The 18,831-nt window shown below is 40.1% G+C and overlaps 1 protein-coding gene across 2 annotated transcripts in view; it reads left to right on the top strand.

Annotated features, from left to right (window-relative positions):
- SYNJ2 (synaptojanin 2) overlaps positions 1–18,831 on the top strand; it is a 65,118-nt gene that overhangs the window by 14,309 nt on the left and 31,978 nt on the right. The window contains exons 3-6 of one of the 2 annotated variants that reach the window (XM_030946031.1): positions 3,160–3,430; positions 5,842–6,067; positions 14,605–14,688; positions 16,448–16,509. In XM_030946031.1, the coding sequence (XP_030801891.1) occupies positions 3,160–3,430; positions 5,842–6,067; positions 14,605–14,688; positions 16,448–16,509 (643 nt within the window). The remainder of the gene's footprint in view (positions 1–3,159; positions 3,431–5,841; positions 6,068–14,604; positions 14,689–16,447; positions 16,510–18,831) is intronic. The other variant, XM_030946032.1, reaches the window with a different exon arrangement.

The following is an 18,831-nucleotide window of genomic DNA, read 5'->3' as shown; positions in this document are numbered from 1 at the left end:
CATAGTGGAGCAGTGTTTTGGCAGCATTAATTCTGCTGTGTGAGGTTATTAAAGGGTGAAAGGTTGACAGGAGCATTCAGAACCCAATGGCTACATCTTTGCTGTGAATAAAATGGGCAGGACACAGGCACAGAGGATAGGATATTATGATTAGCTTGTTCCCTGTGCCAAGAGGACATGTGCATCAAGCAGGGATCTTCCTTCTGCAGACAGTGCAGTGATAGCCCAGAGGTGGTTCCCAAGAACACTGTCCAAATACCACCTGGAATGAAAGTGCTATCAGAGGATGGAGCTTGGGACTTTTTTCCAAGGTACAGAGTCAGAAAGATTTGTGTTAAGCTGGGGCTGTGATGTTATAGGGTTTCTGCATTGTCTGTTTTGTAGCGAATCCTGAGTGATTTAAGCAAATAAGAGAAGTTGGAGCTGGTGTGAAGACCACCTCAGCTCACAGAGCAGCCTGGGAGGACCAAGTAGCAAAGCAGGTTAGCTTTAACATACCTTAAGTCTCTCTTTTCATCCTTTTTCTCCAGTTTCTGGGCTGTGTGGGCTCCTTTGCCAGCCTGTCCCTGTTCAAAGGTATCATGAAAAGTGCCTGGTGGCTGCTCTGTAATTTGGAGTACCATAGAGAGATTATTCTGTGTGAATAGAACTGTAGAATGGCTCAAGTCAGAGACCTTTATAGACCATCTACTCCCACTGCCCCTGTCATGGGCAGGGACACTACCTCTAGAAAAGGTCACTCAACGCCCCTTCCAACCTGGCCTGGAACACTTCCCAGGGGTGAGGCACCCACAACTTCCCTGGAAAACCTGTTCCACTGTTTCACTACTCTCATTGCAAAAGATGTCTTTCTAGTATTCAAACTAAATTTTTCCTCTTTCAGTGGAAAACTGTTGCCCCTTGTCTTATCACTACAAGCCCTTGTGAAAAGTCTCTCTCCATCTTTTGTTATAGGCCCCCCTTCAAATATCGAAAGGCTGTAATGAGATTTTCCCTGAGCCTTCTTTTCTCCAGGCTGAACAACCCTGACTCTTTCCTGTGGAGTTACTGCCCAGTGGCAGAAAAGTATCACAGCTTTAGAAAGCTAATCTCCTTACACTTCAGGGACAATGCAATACCTTCTCAGGCGTGATTACTTTTTTGGAGCTTATTAGCTAGTGATTTAAGAGAGTAGTGATGCTGGACCTTGGAGTGTGTAGATGAGTATCCCATTTGGGGGTGAGTGGTTGAGTGGAGGAGGTAGTGAAAAGAGTTTATAGTCTCTGGTAAGCAAAAGCAAGTTTCTAGTTAAGGCAAATATTCCTATTCAATTCCTTCTTGAACTAGAGGATCATTCTGTTTAGATCCAGTGATTTTCCACTGGTTGCAAGCTCCTCAAAGGACAGAACCACAGGTAACAAGCCCTTTATTATTAAGTTTTTGTTCTCTTTGGCTAATTTAATGTTGACTTTCTCATTTGATGTCTTCTGAACCATCTAGGAAAGCTTAAGGTCACCAAAGGCAATGAAAGTACTTGTATTCTTTGTCTCAGCATTGCTCCCAGGCAGCTCTCCAAGTCCTTCACTACTGTTTTTTTGTGACTAACCAAGCTGACTGATAATAAGGCATGCTAATAGTGTTTCTATGTATTGCTTCCAAAGTCTTCTGAGTGAAGTTTACTTTGAGCTGATCAGTTTTGCATGGTTTCAGCTAAGTCACAGAAGCTTTTAGCTGTCCTGAGAGACAGCTAACTCCTCCTAACCCTTTCTGGAGCCTGCAAGGCAGTATTTGGTCAGTTATGAACTCTCATGGTGATAACTAATGTGTCTCCTCCTCTTTATAATTACACAAAGTCATGTGCAAAGGAGGAATAAACTGTCAATATTTCTAGCCCTCTGCTGCAATATCACAAGCACAGAAAATATACTTCTTGAAAGCACTCAAGAAGGAGAACACAGCACAGCGTTGTTATAGAAAGAAATGTGATGAACAGAGATTTTTAGTAAATACCACCTACACTGGCCTTTATGCAAAACTGGAGTCAGCAGAACAGAATGAATAATATCTAATCTCCCACCTTGTCCCGCCATTCCAGTCCCACGTGCCTACACAAATATTCTGGCCCTGCTGAAAACCACCCCTAACTCTAGCTTCTGTAGCCAGCCTGTTATCTGAAAGCAAGGACTCCCCTACTGGTGTTTCAGAAAAAGAATTGTTGTTGTGTGAGAGCTGGTGTGCATTTTCAGACAGTGGGTCACCCTGGAGGGTTGAAAAGTGATCCTAAGTGTTGCCTCTTGCTGTCTGAAGCCATACTGTCCCAGATTGTCACTGTGCCCTTAGCTAATTAACTTGCTCTTGGCAGGTCAGCTGTTGGTTCTACTGTGCTAAATTAACAAATCCTGGCTCATTTCCACCTTTTCTTACTAACTAGAGTGACTAGGATGACATTGTCTCCCTTACAGGCCAATTTAAGTGAATCAAGCAGTTTCTTTGTAGCAAAACCAGCACTTCCAGAAACATTGTTTTACTGTTTCTTAATTACCATTTCAGAGAGAATGAGCAGAGGTGGAGATGGTTCTGTGTATGAGCGATCTGATTACAGTGATGTTCTCAAGTTCCAAATTTATCTTTTCGTTTTGGGGCCCTGAAGTTCAGCTGCTTTGTGATTTCACAGTTATGGCAAATGTAATGGTTTTAGTGATAGCTTAGGTTGTCGTTGAACCATGTACATGCTTTAGCGATACAAAAAGCAAAATCTCAAGAATTGGTAATACTGAAATTTTACAAATATCTGAACATGCCCAGCTTCAGCTGAAGCCGGTAAAGCATCTGAATGCTCTGTGTTCTGTAGGGTGATGAAATTGATTTTTTGAGTAGTGTTCCAATGGTAAGCACTTTGCTCTTCATAAAGTCAGTGGGGAAAACACACTCTAGTGCAACAAAGGATGTCGATGGACAAGTGTTATGGAATATTGTACAATTGCAGCCACTTTTCTGCAGTTAAGAGGAATTTGGAAATGTGAAGAATGTTCAGTGCATGCCTGTTTTTCCTGTTTGTTCTCTTGTGAAGCAAAGACGCTGGCCTCTGCTGGAGCCCTGTTGGCACTGCATGTGATAGGACTGATGAGGAGCCGAGTCCCCCTGGAAATAACCCTTTCGTAACTGTCTGTCACTTTCTAGGTAACACTCGGCTGCACTTTCTGGTCCTGGTGACAGGCTGTACGTCGGTGGGCAAAATCCTGGATGCTGAAGTTTACAAAATTACTGCAACAGATTTCTGTCCTCTCCAGGAAGAAACCAAGGAAGATGAGCGCGTTACTGCCTTGAAGAAAATACTGAACTCTGGGATGTTCTATTTCTCCTGGCCTAATGCAGGCTCAAACTTTGACCTGACTGTGCGGGCTCAGAAGCAGGGTGATAACAGCTATGAATCTGGTAACTCGTTCTTCTGGTTAGTACTGCATGTTCTACTTGAGTCTTCTGTTGTTCCCACTTGTATCTCATTACTCAGACTTTCTCAGAGTGAAGTGAAGTGAACATGTGCATTTCAAGTCCATCTCCTTTCATTTCATTGATACGTCCTTTTACAGGGCAGGTGGCTTTAATGAATACATGGTAACTTGTGTTTAATTAAAATTTATCTGATAGTGAAGTGCCATTATAAAATGACATTTTATTCTTCAAAGAGGGAAATACAAGATATATATTGCTCATACTACAGAAATATCTCTCTATATGTCATTAATTGTTTCCCCTGCAGTCCTTTTAAATACTTTTCTTTAAAGTTATCTAATGGAAACCTGCGCTTGAGCTGTTCATAAATCCCATTTTTCAAACTTTCAGTTTACACTGAAGTATCTGTTATTTTTTAAAAGTATGTGTTTAAAGTCTGGAGTTTTTTGTTTCAGTAATGTGCACTAGTTTTTATGTTGAAAACATCAATATTAATATGTTTACAGGTCAGTGTAAACATAAGTTGCCCAAAAGAAAACTCCTGTGATACACTGCTCTGTGCTTTTTCCTTTCTTGTGCTTATAAAGCAAAGAAAAATTATCTTGTATTGTGGTAAGTATTGGTTGAGGGGAAAAGAGTAAAAACAATGCTGGGTTAATGTAATTCAGTTTGTTTGCTTTGCAAGTTTTGGCATAATGCTTGCATTTCTATACCCATCCCCACCCCTGCCCCCTTCTTTTTAAACAAAAAGTCACACAGCAGGCATAGCTGTTCTGGAAATAAATGAGGGTTTGATGTAGGTGGAAAATAACTGGCAGGGTTAAATGTGAATGTGCTGCTAGAATGTGCAGTGAGGCTTGTGGCCCAAAGTAGGTGAATATTAAATAAGCAAAAAAGTTCATAATGGGTGATAAATTAACATGAGAGAGCAGTTCAGTTAGGCTAAATAATCTTTCCTGCTATGATGTGATTTTGACTGGTAAGATATAGTGGGTTGACTTTAAAACTGAAGAAAGATGCATAATAAATACTTGCTTTCAACTGTGCTAATGATGCATCCCTCTCCAAAAGGTCACCAAGCATTGTCAAGTCAGACACGTGGCAGAAATTAGTTGTACTCCAATGATGAGACTGCTAAGATGGCAATATCCCAACATAAAGAACATTTAAAACAACTCTTTTTCCCTCTACTGTCTTTTGAAACTTTTCTTCTTGGAAGATAAGTATATTTGCTGCTTCTGGCTAGTCTCAAAGTAAATTCTGAAGAGTTTCCATTCTCCAGTACGTTGTAGAACAGGGAAAAGTGGTGACAACATCACATTAAAGGCAAAAAAATGCTCCAGAAAGAATTTATCTTGAGGTATTTAGGTGATATGGGAAATTTCAGACAAAAACCAGATGCTTGAGGAAAGTAAACAATGAGATAAATAGTTATACAATGAAAGGTGTAAGATGACCTGTAAGTTATAGGCAACACAAACTGCCTGTTTAATGAACTGCAACAACAAAAATTCTACTGGAATTTGCCTGAGTGAGGACTTCTTATGCAAGTAGAAGTGGGAGAAAGAGGTGGAACAGATAGCAAAAACTGAGCTCAAAAAGGGCTAAATTGAGCTAAAAAAAAGAGCTGCTTTTTCTGTTACATATTTAGATTAAAAATGTAACAATGCCTTGCACCTTTTTTGGTAAATGCTGTACTCTAAAAGAACACTTTTTCATGGGTTTCACTCTCTTTTACAGATCCTCTATTAAGCAATGCATGGTCATAAAAGATATTTTCCTGGCCCTCTTATGTGATTAAAGGCACATTTTGAAACATGAAATCAAGAAAAACATCATAATAGAAGAGACTAGCATCATTGTTAACTAGACATGACAAGTTTATTGAATTGTTGATCTTGAAGGTTAGAACAGATGTTCCTCTTCATTTTACTAGTACTTTTTGCAATATCTCCAGTGACTTACAGATAGAGTTTCTGTTTGAAATTTTTTTTTCTGAAAATCCTGGTGGATTTTGAACCAGTTCTTCATCCTGTAGTGAATGCTAAGGTCCAGGCAGTACTCTTCCAAAAAAAGTAATTAGCTTGACATCACTGTAATTTATGAAAATAATACTAAATATAAATTTCTGGAGCTGAAAGAGGTGTCATTTGCATCTGAATTTATAAGACAGATACAAGATATAAAGACAGCACCTTGGTGGCAGCTGTGTGGTTAAAATTTGCCATGTTCAGTTCACTGTAGTAGTTCACAAGGGTTTCTTCTCAATATTTCCTGGGCAGAGATAAGGAACAGCAGAAAAGGGGTCATAAAACATTACTTGATTAAATTAGTGATTGTTGTCAGGTGACACCCATGCCTGTCTGTTTGTTTTACTCAGTAATGTCTGTATGTTGTTGAACCTTTCAGGAACCAGCTATTGCATGTGCCCTTCAAGCACTACCAGGTGAACTGCTCCGACTGGCTGCTGAAGGTGGTCTGTGGGGTCGTGGACATCCGCACTGTTTACGCTTCCCACAAGAAGGCCAAAGCCTGCCTCATCTCCCGCATCAGCTGCGAGCGGGCCGGTGTCCGCTTCCACGTCCGAGGGGTCAACGATGATGGACATGTGTCTAACTTTGTTGAGACAGAACAGGTAAGTGCATGTGTGCAATGGCTTTGCATCATTTAGTCCACTCGTGTTTAATTGGGGCAGAATTTTCAATGACAATTAAAGGAACTCAGCAAGATATTTTCCAAGAATATTTAAAATATTATTGCGTGGTAGATCTATTTGTTCTTGTCCATTAAGCATTTCTTTGCAATCAGCTCTTTTTCTCTGTTTCTGACTTTTCCATTCACATGGTTTTCACTAACACTTTTCACTTCTTTCCTGAGTGTGAAAGTCTGGCCATTTGATACTGCAGTGAAATGTAGTCAAGGGTTTTTAAACCATTCAGGAAGGTGTCTAGCAAAGGTGCTGGGACCTCATCTTTGACTAGTAAAGTTCACTGTCAAATCATCTTTCTCTAGTAAAGAAAATGTTGAAAAGATAACATCTCAGAGTCAGCCAAATTCCAGTTCAACTAATTTTGGAGGAGACTGCTTTTATATTCCCCACTGGTTTGTGGGGGATTCTCTCCAATGTGAGGTGGTATGACAGTTTTTATACATACGTGGTAAAAGCCTCATTTCCAGCTGATGCTGAGACAAATTATGTGTGTGAAATGCATTCAGCAGAGTCCCTTGATTGGCATAGCCAAACAAAACAACTGAATCACTTGGTTTTATTGCACATGGTTTAGCTTGCTGCCTTGAAATTCAGTAAAAAGCACTGGACCATGGAGAATCTGAAGTCTTCTGTGCCAGCTGAAGTGAGTGCTTTCTTACTCAAGTACAATCACCTTTTCCTTTTTGAACTGAAGTAGTAATTACTAGCAGTCAGAACCATCATACAGAAATGGATCACTGTATAAACAGAATAGACAAATGGCTGGTAGTTTTCAACAAAGAACAGGGATTTGCTCCTAGAATTTGGTTGTTTTCAGCACCTTCTGGGCATATCTACAGAGCTGCATATGTGACTTAGGTTGTGTATGTATGTGCCTGTATATGTAGGTGCATGTACAATGAAAGTAGTTTGCTAATGTGATGCTCATAAGGGGAGCATGAAACAGTGAGGGCAGCATGGAGATACTTGAGCTGTGTCATTGAAAGCCTGTGCCTGATGGCTGAGGAGGGCAGCCCCTCTCAAAGGTACCCACACTTTTGTGGGCTGATAGCGCTAGTATTTCCTCATGGCAATGTGTGAATGTAGCAGCTCTCACCCAGTGAGCTCCTTCCTGTTATCCCACTGCATGAGCCAGGCATGCCTTCAGGCATGTTTGTCCAAAATCCAGCCATGTTTTGGCACTTTCCACATTTCCTCTAAGATGTTGTACAGCTTTAACCTTTTCACCTGGTTCTGCCTAAGGACGCGTGTAGAGCTACCTTAGATTTGACAGTGCTTTGATCCTCAGGAGGATGCCTGGAGGACTTGCAGACTGGTATTCCCCAGCCTGCTGGTGGGGTTTGATTCCCAAGAGGTGCTCAAAGCATGCCCAGTACTACACATGTGACTTTCTGCCCAGTGGTCAGAGTTTTCTCTGGGCATGTGGGTGATTTTTTGCTCTTGTCCCTCCTTTTCCTGGTTTGTCTGCATTTTCAGTTAGGCTGACAGTTTTCCACTTAGTGTTCAGGCTCCCACAAATTCTGCCTGTTGAATGTGAAGCTCTTCCCCTGCAGTGCTTGGGTCTCTAATGTCAGCCTCCAAATTCTTTGCTAATAATTCTCTTCTGTGCCACTGCTCCAAAGCAATTGCAAGTCAGGTCTTGCAACATCTATACCTTTCTAGAAAGTCTGTCAGTGCATTGGGAGATACAGCTATGTCTGCTTACTGGAAAGTGGAATTTTCCTCTGGAACCTGGGGACAGAAGAAGGGAGATCTTCCATTTTAAGTGATACCAGGTACATTCTGCTATTTTAGTTGAGTATCTTCTTATGAATATTAGTGCAAATATTAGTTACTCAGGATTTGAAGAGTGTTCTCTTGCTGAAATGCAAAAGAAAGTGTTAGGAAGGGTTGTCAGTTTTTTTTCAGTGAGTCTCACATTTGTGGCACTGCACTTAGCAGTTGACTTATTATGGGAAATACTTCTGCTATCCTGCTCACTAGGTGGGTCAGAAGTAACTAATTTTATTTTGTTATATTCCTGGAGTACATCATGTTACAAATTATTAGCATGGAAAATAAGGTGGCCTTTGCCTTCCAGCAGAAAACCTGAGGATGAGTTCCTGGTGAGTGGCAAAACAGTACTTTATTGCTGATGCTTCCCTTAGCTGGGTCTGGGTCAGGCTTTTCATGGGAATTGCCATGTTTTGTTCCCATTCAGCCATATGCTGAAGTGGGAGAACTGAGGCTTTTGAGTGTTTTTTTCAACTGGGTAAGCAAAAGTACAAGAGTGAAATGGCTTTAGGGTGAAAGGCTTGAGCAAAATTATAGCAAGAGTTCACAGCTTTAAAGGATTGTGTGTTTTGTTTGGTTTCAAAAGCCAAAGAAAAGAAGGAAAAGAAGGCTGCTGTTACTAATGGTGCTAAACACTAGTTTTACCAAGCTGCATGTCCTAAGAAAGCAAAGTTGGGCTAACCACTAGGATGCCTGAGATCCAGTTCAAGCTGGCATCTCCTTGCCATTAGGAAGGAAGAGTCCAAGAATAAACTCTCTCCTACTTTCATAGTAAACGACTGACTAATCTCCTGTGAGGTAATATCTTGGCTGAATAACATTTTGTTTCCATTTGCTGGAGCCTGTACAGTATAATGGCATGTTGGCTATGTGCTTTCATGGATAAATAGCACCCTAGGATTCTAAAAACCCAGGACTTTACCCCTCTTTGTAGGAATTGCTTCTAACATTTTTCTGTTTTTAGAAGAGGGAGAAACAGTTAATCTTATCTCCAGGCAGCTCTTTTATGCATAGATGGTATGCTTTTGTCTCCCACTGAGTTAGCCTTGTGGCATTTCAGCTCTGCAATGAGTCATTTTTTTGTGGGCTCACTTAACTGCTGTGAGTCAGTGTTTGAGAAGATGGGGGGAAAAGTAAAATTTCTTCACTTTTTCTTTAAAAAAATAAGAAAAACTTATACTACGTCTTTAAGCTTTTTGATCATTTGGCTTGTGTCTTTATGAAGAAAGAAAATATTTTAGGAAACACTTAAGGAAAAAGAAAATGAAGGGTAAAGAAGGCAATCCCTTCAATGTTACTTTCAGATTTGCTGACAAATATTTTGTAGTGGAATGGTAGCCCTTTCTGCTCGCAGCGCTTGCAGTATTGCAGTTAATTCTCTAGCAGCTTTTAAATCAGTGTGTTTCTCAGTTGTAGCTTAAATGTTTCTCTTCACCTTTTTTTCCTCCCCTAGTAATCCTTTGAAGGTGAGACGGTGTTGCATTTTTGTAATTCTTTTCTTCTGATAGCTTTGAGGAACTAGAAATGCTTTCTTCATTTAGTCTGTGTGCCTGTTACTGTTTACGTTTCAGCTCTTCTCCCAGTTATCCTCCAAAGAGTTATGCTAAAATCTTAGTATGTGGATTACAAGGAACAATTCTAATTAACCAAAGACAAATAAATTGTTTCAGTTTTTTCCCCTTCATGGAATTGTTCTGTATAGAAAATTGAAACCTTGAGAAAGCACTAAAAGGAAATACCATAAATTTGAATTAACCTTCCCTTTCTTCCAATTTCAGAAAAAAATTGTCAGACATGGATTAAGGAAAATGATCCCTATTTCACAATATCTCCTAGACTGTGTTGGATAGCTCTCCAAGAGAGGAATGGATGCAATCATGTGGTTGATTTATTTTCTGGATCAAGTTTTAATATGACCGCAGGCAAGGCAGAAAGGATTATTTTGGCAGATATATCCTTGGGTCCCATGGTCTGAGCTAAAGGCACTCACAGAGATGTGTGTTTAGGCCATCTTCTGTCCACACTCTTTGTGTGGCAGAGCTGCAGATCCCCCAATAAGCCATCTGAGTATCCATTTCATCAGGCACCATGTCTCTGACTACCCCTTGAGTCTGTAGTGAATTTTGCTGTTTGAAGTTGTGACCAAATGATTATTATTTCGAACGAAGGTGGGTGATGGAGATGAATGAATAAATTATTCCAAGCAATAGATGGGCACAGCATGCTAGGATCAGAACACCAGTGGGTTGACACAGATGTTTGCTTCTTGTCCAGAAGCTTTTTAGTAGTACCTGTGTTGTTATCTTATCGTAGGGGTTCCATACTGTTGTCTCCTTATCCAAAAGTTTCATACCTTCTTGGTGTTTCTCATGGGCAGCTCCTTAGAGCACTGACTCTTTCTTCTTCACAAAGGAGCCAGCTGACTCCCGTTCTCTTCTCAACCCACTCTTTTATAGCACTCCTCTTCTCATTGGTTACAGCTGTGGCCTGTTAAAGTCAGGCCTGTTCCTAAACTTTGATAGTTGGCTCAGCTGCAACTCCTTAGGGGTAAGATTGCTTTCTACACTATCTTTATTTTCTTATATTCTACAACCTGTGCATGAAGTTTGCTTACCAGGAAAGATCCTTGGATTGCAGGGGCAAGGTCTGGCCCTATGCAACAGAAGAGAAAGATTGAAAAATGACCCATTGAACTGTCAGTACTATCACCCTTGATCCTGAGCTGGAGAAAGAGGCCACAAAGAGAGTCTAAGACCACAGAAGCTGAAAGAAAAACATGGCAAATTCTAACACTGGAGGTCAGAGGCCAAGTAATCTATTGTTAAGGCAAATAGGTCTTCCACATGGGTTAACTATCCAGTTGCTACAGTGCTGCCTAATGGGAACCTGGTCTGGAAGTTCATGCAGCTGACTGGGTTGGATTGTAGTATGGGCCAGAACCCTTGAGATTAATGAAGTAGACCTCAAGTGTTTTGAGGATTTGATAAGAATGAACATTCTGCCTGGGGTTCACAGGCACCAACTTGCTGTCATTTTGGATCTAAGACAAGAGATAAGACTCCACAAAGAGATTTAGCAGGTTGTATGAATCCTAATGAGCAAGTGTTGTCCAAAAAGTAACTGCTTGTTGTTGAACTTCTAGAGAAAAACCAGTATGATCTTCTTGTCTATGAGAAAAGGAAAACAGAGGACAGGAAAAGTCTGAACATAAGGCATTTAACTTTTCTTTAAGTTTCTTGTCTTAAAGAACTGTTCCTCTTTTGTCTAGTACCTTAGAATAAGAGAAATGGCTCTGCTAGAGGACAGGGTAATAAAGTCAAAACTAGAACAACAAAAAATTGGGACGGATATGCGCTTGTAGAAAACATAACATTGTGCACAAAAACTGATCAAGGCTGTGAAGAATATGAGAAAAGAAACTGTACTTGTCCATGCATAAGGAACACAGTTCGGATCTTTTCTTTATGAGTATAATTTCAATCTAAATGTATTATCAGTGCTTATTTAATATTTTAGCAAATAGGGTTTCTTACAGTGTATGTGGCTGCTAAGATTACATCCATTCCTGATCTGTAAAGTTGTCTTAGTCTTTAAACCTGCTTTCTTAATAAGTCTGCTGGTAGGAAGTCTGTTGCCACTAATATTGTAAGATCAAGAGATGTGTACACTAAAAGGCAGTGTCCAGATCAAGGGTCATGTTCCTTGGAGTGATGAATGAAGGATAGTGGGTATTACTGAAATTGAGGGAAGATTTGCACAGTTGTAATGCTTAATGAAACGGTTAGAGTCTGTTTAGGAAGGAATGACTGGCAGAAAAGTCATTTTAATGAGTCTCCCACTCATTAAAAAAATATTAAGTCTTTTTCCAACTCGCTGGCAGCTTGGAAGAAAATAATTTTGGATTCATCTGGGTCATGAGAATGAGGTGAAAGGATTGTGAAAGACCAGAAAATTGCTCCAGAGAACAGAATGATGAACCCTGTAAGCGAACAAAAAAAAAAAGTACTTTCTTGTGAATGACTGTGTTGGAGAGGCTGTACTCCCAGTTCAAAAACCACATCTGATTTCTAAAAGCTACACAGCAACATACATAAAAAATGTCAGTTTCTTTAAAATGCTCTGCCATCATAAAAGAATCCTGTGTTAGAACTCAGCTTCACAGAGGATCCCCCAGCCCATCACATCAAGGTTTAGGCGTCCTGTTTAGGTTACAGGAATTATCAAGTAGTTTGAATATTTTGGTTGTTGTTCAGTTCTCTAAAGGGACAGCTAAATAGAGCAGAAAACAGAAGAGGTAATGGGTCAAAACCAGTGAACAGAAAATATGAGTGGTACTGGTAACAAACATCTGTTAACTCACTAATAAGTGGAATTAGAGCATCTGTTAATGCAGAAATAAATGTTTGGTCAGTATTTTTCTTCTGTATTTGGCAGGAAGAAGGTAGATTATATGTTCATGGTCTGTGACTGAGGAAATACTTTCCATTTAAACTGTGACTCAGAAGGGTGTTAAACTGCAGGTACTGAATTAGAATCACTATCTGTTTATCAGTGGGTCTAGAGATTTGCAGCTCGATGTCTAAAAGAGCTGGTCAAAGAAATACTTGAGCTGTCAGTTTTGCAGTTAGATGTGGAAACAGGGACTTCCCAGAATACTGTAAAGAAAGTTGATCACCTGTAGCAAGCGGTTTGAGTGGCCACCTTGTACTTCAGGTAAAGCTTTGTCTGTATTTGTCATCATTAGGTGTTTCATTTCTACTCAGTAATTGTTAAGATGATGATTGTCTTCAAAATTTTAAGTAGGCCAGTCCTGAATCTTTTTTTGCACCGATTCAGGTTCTGATATTCATTTAGTATTAGTCAGGATAATGCTGGGAATGTAGTAGTGCTATTAATTTGCTTTACCTTGGAGTGAGCTTCTTTGGCTCCATGGCTGTGAGTGAAAAGATGATTCAGTGTGTAGAAGTCTCTGACTCATCTTGGCACGACCTATCTCAGGGAGAATGTGATAAAAAGGAAGAAGGTGGGGCTGCTTATTCCTCTTGTAGTCCCGCTGCAGGAGGAATGATCTCTTCTGAGCACAAATGTACAAAGAAAAGGCACACCAGTGTGTTGCCATGGAAATTAGCTCCTGCACTCAGGTGCCAATAATGTTCAGAAAACTTTACTGGGAGAGCATGTTTTAGAGCCACATTGCTTCAACTGTGATACATACCTTGCAGAAAAGCTTCTCTGAGCAACCCCTCTCTTGCAGGGAGTTGTGCTAGGAGGGAATGTAACAGAGAAGAGGTTCTTAGTGCTTTCGTGAGAGATTAAAAAGATGGAAACATAGTTTTGCACTATGTCTGGGCTGGCTATCTGTCTAGCACTAACATTGTGTCCATGGTGAAGCCACTTAAATCATCTTAGTGAAATCGAGACAGTTTCAAGTGTTCTGCAAAAAATATGGTAAATATTAGATAAATGTTTTGTCACCAATTTTATCTAAATATCTCTTTTTCACACATGTAGCTCTAAAAACTACATTGATAATGCTTATGAAGATGAGAGGTCAAGGTCAGGCACTTTCTCTGAGCCAGCCATTGGCCAAATCTAGTGGCAAATCCAAAAAGACAAAACACTTTAAAGCTGTAGAGAAATCCATTTTCATGTTCTATTCTATTTTCAGAGCTCCTAGCCAGCTGGCAGCAGCTGTGCCAAGTGATATGATGTGGTGAGTGCAGCTACCTGGATAACCTGGATAGCATTCCTCCCCAGGGCTGCAGAGCAGTCATTGTCATGCATGAGATAACAGAGATGTGTATCATGTGTATCATGTATCCTCTGTGGAGAGCAGCCAGGATTCCACTGCTAAGTATAGGCCAGAGGAGCGAGCTGGGCTTTGCACAGTTGCTCTGTGGTCATATTCAATCTGAAGATAGTGCCTTTTATGCTAAGTTAACATAATGTAACACTTTGACTGGGGACTGTGGACAGGGGAAGGCAAAGGGGGAAATCAGTCTTTGTTCTTTGTATGGATTTGACCCAAAATTCACTTGTTAACAGTGATCCTGAGACCACATAAAGGGAGAGTTTGAGGTCTGGTTGGGAAAGGGAGAATTTGGAACCTCTTGTTGTAAGCCCCCTTGAAAAGAAGTAGATCACATTGCTGCTCACTGTACCTCAGGATGGGAGTGGCAAAGCTGCTGGTTTCACAGAGGTTTATTTGGATTCTCTGACAAGGCACAGCATGCAATGAAATAAGAAATGGTAAATACAGCAGGAGATAAGCTTATCCCCCACCTGACGTTACCCATCATCAGTCACAAGGAGCAATGACATTTTGCACAGTTGAGTTTTGTGAGAGGGACAGAAGGCGAGTATATGCCTGGTCTTTCCAAGTGTCTCCACCAGCAGATCAAATCCGTGTTGATTGTGGGTGAAAGATGTGGTGGTGTTTGAAGTTTTCTCTTGTTTCTGGTGAGAAGTGAGTTGAATCTGCTGTGATGACATGAAAGCAAATACGGTGTGCTTTGTTCCACTGCCTGTGAGACTATGGAAAAGAGGCTGAGCGGTAAGTGGATACAGGGAGATACATGGTTTACTTTTTTTACCCTTTGAGTTCAGTGTCTTTAACTGTCACCTGATGAAGGGGCCACAGGCTGATAGATCTAACTGCAGAACTACTTTCCTTTATTTTGTTTTTGCAGACAATTTACTTGGATGATGATGTCTCTTCCTTTGTGCAGATCAGAGGTTCTGTTCCACTGTTTTGGGAGCAAACGAGGCTTCAGGTAAAGAAATAATCAGAAAGCCTACCTTGCTTCTCTCTCTTGCTACTTATAATTTAGAATTAACATAAATATATATATTATTTTTTAATATGAGCTTCAAAGCTCATTCTGTGAAAGTGCTGAGGTCTTTCATTTTATGTTTGCCTTGTAGAAATTTTGTGTGTTTAGATAAACAGAACTATACCAGGCAAATGGCTATAGGTGACTGAAGTTTAACATTTTTGGGTGTTTGAATGCCTCTACAGGGAACTGTTTGTAAGGGACTGTGTCCTAATGTTATAAACTGAAGCTTACAGCTGTATCTTTATAACATTTTCAGTTTTATTCCTCTGAAATGCCTGATTGGCTTGATGATATTGCCCTCCACAAGACAACTGGAATATCTAGGGATACCAGTGCTCTATAGGAGCATGCTACTGGGAAACAAAATAAAATGGTGTGGTTTTGGGATTTCAGTCAAAAGGGTGATAATGATCTAATCTGATCTTTTGTGAGGCAGAGATGCAAGATTTCATCACAAGATTATTGCATCAAGTATATGGTCTGTGACTTGCAGTTTATATACAGTTGTAAGGGCAAATAAGAATCTTCCTGGCACACTTTGTGTTCTTTTAACAGAGGAATAAGCAACTGAAATGAGTATGCACATATATTTGTGTGTGTTAGTAGAGCAAATACATTACATAACTGTTTTTTCAAGATACTTTAAAGGTTACATGATACTTGTTTTGATCATTAAACTAGAACCTATGTACTATTCAGAGGCACTGGATTTAGTACAAAAGGAAATGACAAAAGGATCCCTGTTGTCTTTTAACACCGTCCAGTGCAATACTTCCTTCTTTTTATAAAGCAAGTTTGTCCATATGATTGTGCAAGTCCTGCCCATGGTGTAGCTGTATCCACCATGTAGCACTGTTGATCTGTATGTAACAGAGCCCTCAAGCATTTTTGGCTAGTGGGTAATATCTCTAGTTAAACAGAATTTTTGATTTTTTTTAGTCGGCCTGATTTTTTTTGCCTAATTGGATTAGATTATATACTCTTACTCTTTGCGTGTGAATGTACTGGCACTGGTGTTAGAAAGAATTGCAGAAACCAACCTCATGAAAAACAAATAAAGATGATGAAGTATAGGAAACAATGCATGATCCTATGCATATTTAGGAGTGTGGTTTTTGGAGAGGAAAGAAGCCCTCTCTAATAATTTTGTAACAGTAGCTACCATTCAAAAGGAACATGAGGCTACTGTTGTTGACATCCATATCAAAAGACTTGTTAGTTTGAGGGCACAGATTTTCATCCTTCATATTTTTGAATCACTCTTCTGATACTTTTGAAAGAAGTCAGAATACACAACCCATGGAACTGGCATAAATGCATCCCTCTCTACCAAGGCAAAGGCAGTGAGAATGCTAGGCTCACAGAATACTCATGTGAGGCAGTGTGTGCTATTTGCAAGAGGAAGCTGGCAAAGAGATGTGATTTGTTTGGCCATAAAAAGGGATACCATGTGTAGGTATCCCTTTGCTTAATGGTAATTGTGTTTTCACTTGTAATTGTAAATGTTGTCCAATAAAAGATGGGGCTTTTGTGTTAAGGATATTATGTGTGGGGGTGGTTGGAGTCTGTTAGAGATGTCTGGTGCTGTTAAAAAAATGTTTTTCTCTGAAGGAAAAAGGGAGACATCTAGTGACTTAGGACTCTAGCAGTTTAAGAAGGTTTTTCTATTTCCTGGTCTTCTAATATTTTATTTTAGGTTGGTTCCCGCCATTTAAGGCTCAACAGAGGTCTGGAAGCCAATGCACCTGCCTTTGACAGGTAAGTTTCATTCCGCTTTGGCATCAATACAGCAACCTGGCATGTATCCAAGGTTCCAAAACTTTGTCTCCTTAGGAAATCTTGAGAAACATCTCTCAGATGATGTGGCAAATCCCCCAGGTGTGGCAGATTATTAAACTGGTTTACTTAATTTAGTCACTTTTTTGGGTGCTTTCTTCCTTCATGTTTTCAGTGGCAATTGAATTAATTTGGCCTTCTGGCTCATTTCTGTAAAAATTTAGAAATACTGAGTGATATGCAAAAGAAGTGTTTATGCAAACCTTTGTGAGCCAACAGATGTGAGTTTACACTTACAGTACACAGAATATGTGTGCTTTACCACTCTAACAGAAGTGGCTAAAGAGTAAACACTGCTTTCACTCCATTCTGCATTTGATCTTTTCTTCATTGTTTCCCCCCTACATAGAAATTGCAATGCCTTATTCTGTGACCAGAGTTGTATGATGCTATTATGCTGATGTTTTCTATTTTATGCAAAGACTGGCTTGTAAACATTTTAAAACCAATAAGATTCAGTTTGTCAGCTAGAAACTGTAGAAAAAGACGTGCATTAGCTTTATTCCTTTGGATGTCTGACTAGGAAATGCTATCCTCTAAGGGTGTATTTCTACTGATATCCATGGGAACAGTGCCTGAAAAGCACATGAAGAATTTGGTCTGTGGAAAATTTTCACCTTGTAAGTGCAGGTCAAGTGATTAATTTCTGTTTTGGTTTGGTTTTGGCAGATCAGGTTGTATGTTGATTTTGTGTAAGGCCTCTTTATTACCACAGCCGTTAGCACACAGGACATTATTGACTGTTAGTGGTTTTGCTACACTGAAGACCCCAAACAGGATTAGAATCTAAAGGGACTATGCACCATAGCAGTTTCTGCTCCAGAGGTTCTTGGCCTACATTCTCCAAGCTTTTAAGGATCTTAAATCCTACTTAATTCAATGGCCTTTGAGACTCTTGGTCTCATGGCCATCTGGTGATGTGATAACTTGCCCTGCCAGTGTCCCTGAAGCTCCATCCGTAGAGGTTTGCATTCCACAACAGAGATATTTCATGCAAGAGGAAAACAGTAACTTATTCAGCATCCTCATGTACTGCCCATGGAATTGAGAGTACCTCAAGAAGGAACAACCTTTTAGTCCTGACACTAATACAACTGGTGAAGAGCTTTCTCCTAAAACTTACACTATACCTTCTTTCCCTTGTACCAGTAAGTTAGATGAACTTATGGATCTCTCTGCTTACCGATCTGCAAAAGACAGCCCTTTGAAAATGGGCAAGAAATACGTGACTGCTTATATGGAAAAGTACACTGGAATTTAACAACCTGATACAGCTTTTCTGAGATGTTAATTTGGCCTATTACGTTTAACCATGTGAGAAACAGCTGGTAATCTTGTTAGATATTTTTTCATCCTCTGTCTCTCTCCAGAGAGACGGATTTCTGTGGAGAAATCCACAGGGGGCTTTGCTTACAGTATTCAAACAGGTTACTTAAGCTTCAGTATTTTTGTTGTAAGGAAGCAACACTGGCAGAGAGGTTGGATCTTGATGCTGGTATCAGAAGGGTGCCAACTATATGGGATGAGTTGGCATACAGAGAACTGGTTGCAGAATCAAGAATGCACCAGAAAATATGTTTAGCTGTGTTTTCTGAAGGCAATGCTGATGACTTCTTTCTTTTCTCCCCTTCCATGGTTTTCTGTGTCACTTATTTCTGGTTAAAGGATTTAAAGAGTAATGCCAGAAGATGTATGCTTCCTGGTTTTTGCACACTTTGCCATTACATGCTATTTTGCAGCATGTAATAACTTCTCATTTTTGTGAGTTTATTTTTCTTGTCTGTTTCTATCGAGCTTCCTCTTAAGTACTACTACAGTGTTGTCTGTACAGGATGGAAATCAACTTTAAGATCTGATTATGTCTTGATGAGCCAGCACAGCTTCTGCAGACCATGCATTCCAACTTGAAAAAGATATTTTGAGGGGTGAATGGGTGTTTCGGCATCTGGCTAAAAGTTCTTAACTTGAGAGTCCCTAAATGTCAGGCTTTGAGATTTTAGCGACATAGACCAAAAAATCCAGCCCACTTTATACTTGTCCTATTTTGAGCTTTTCCTGCAGAATCTGAGCCAGACAACTTGGCTAAAAGGACCTTTGTTCTGATCCAGTGCAGCAGTTCTTATCATTAGTCATCTTCCTGCTTGATTTGAGTTCAGAGTGAATGTCTCCATGTTGCAGTAGCTCAGAGATGTTTGAACCCTGTCACCTGTGACATGTGTTTGGACCTCTCTGGCCTTGGCACTG

This window comes from Camarhynchus parvulus, chromosome 3, assembly GCF_901933205.1.
Source record: "Camarhynchus parvulus chromosome 3, STF_HiC, whole genome shotgun sequence".
Taxonomy (NCBI): domain Eukaryota; kingdom Metazoa; phylum Chordata; class Aves; order Passeriformes; family Thraupidae; genus Camarhynchus; species Camarhynchus parvulus.
Note: the sequence above shows the minus strand (reverse complement) of the source record. Positions and strands in the feature narration are given on the sequence as shown.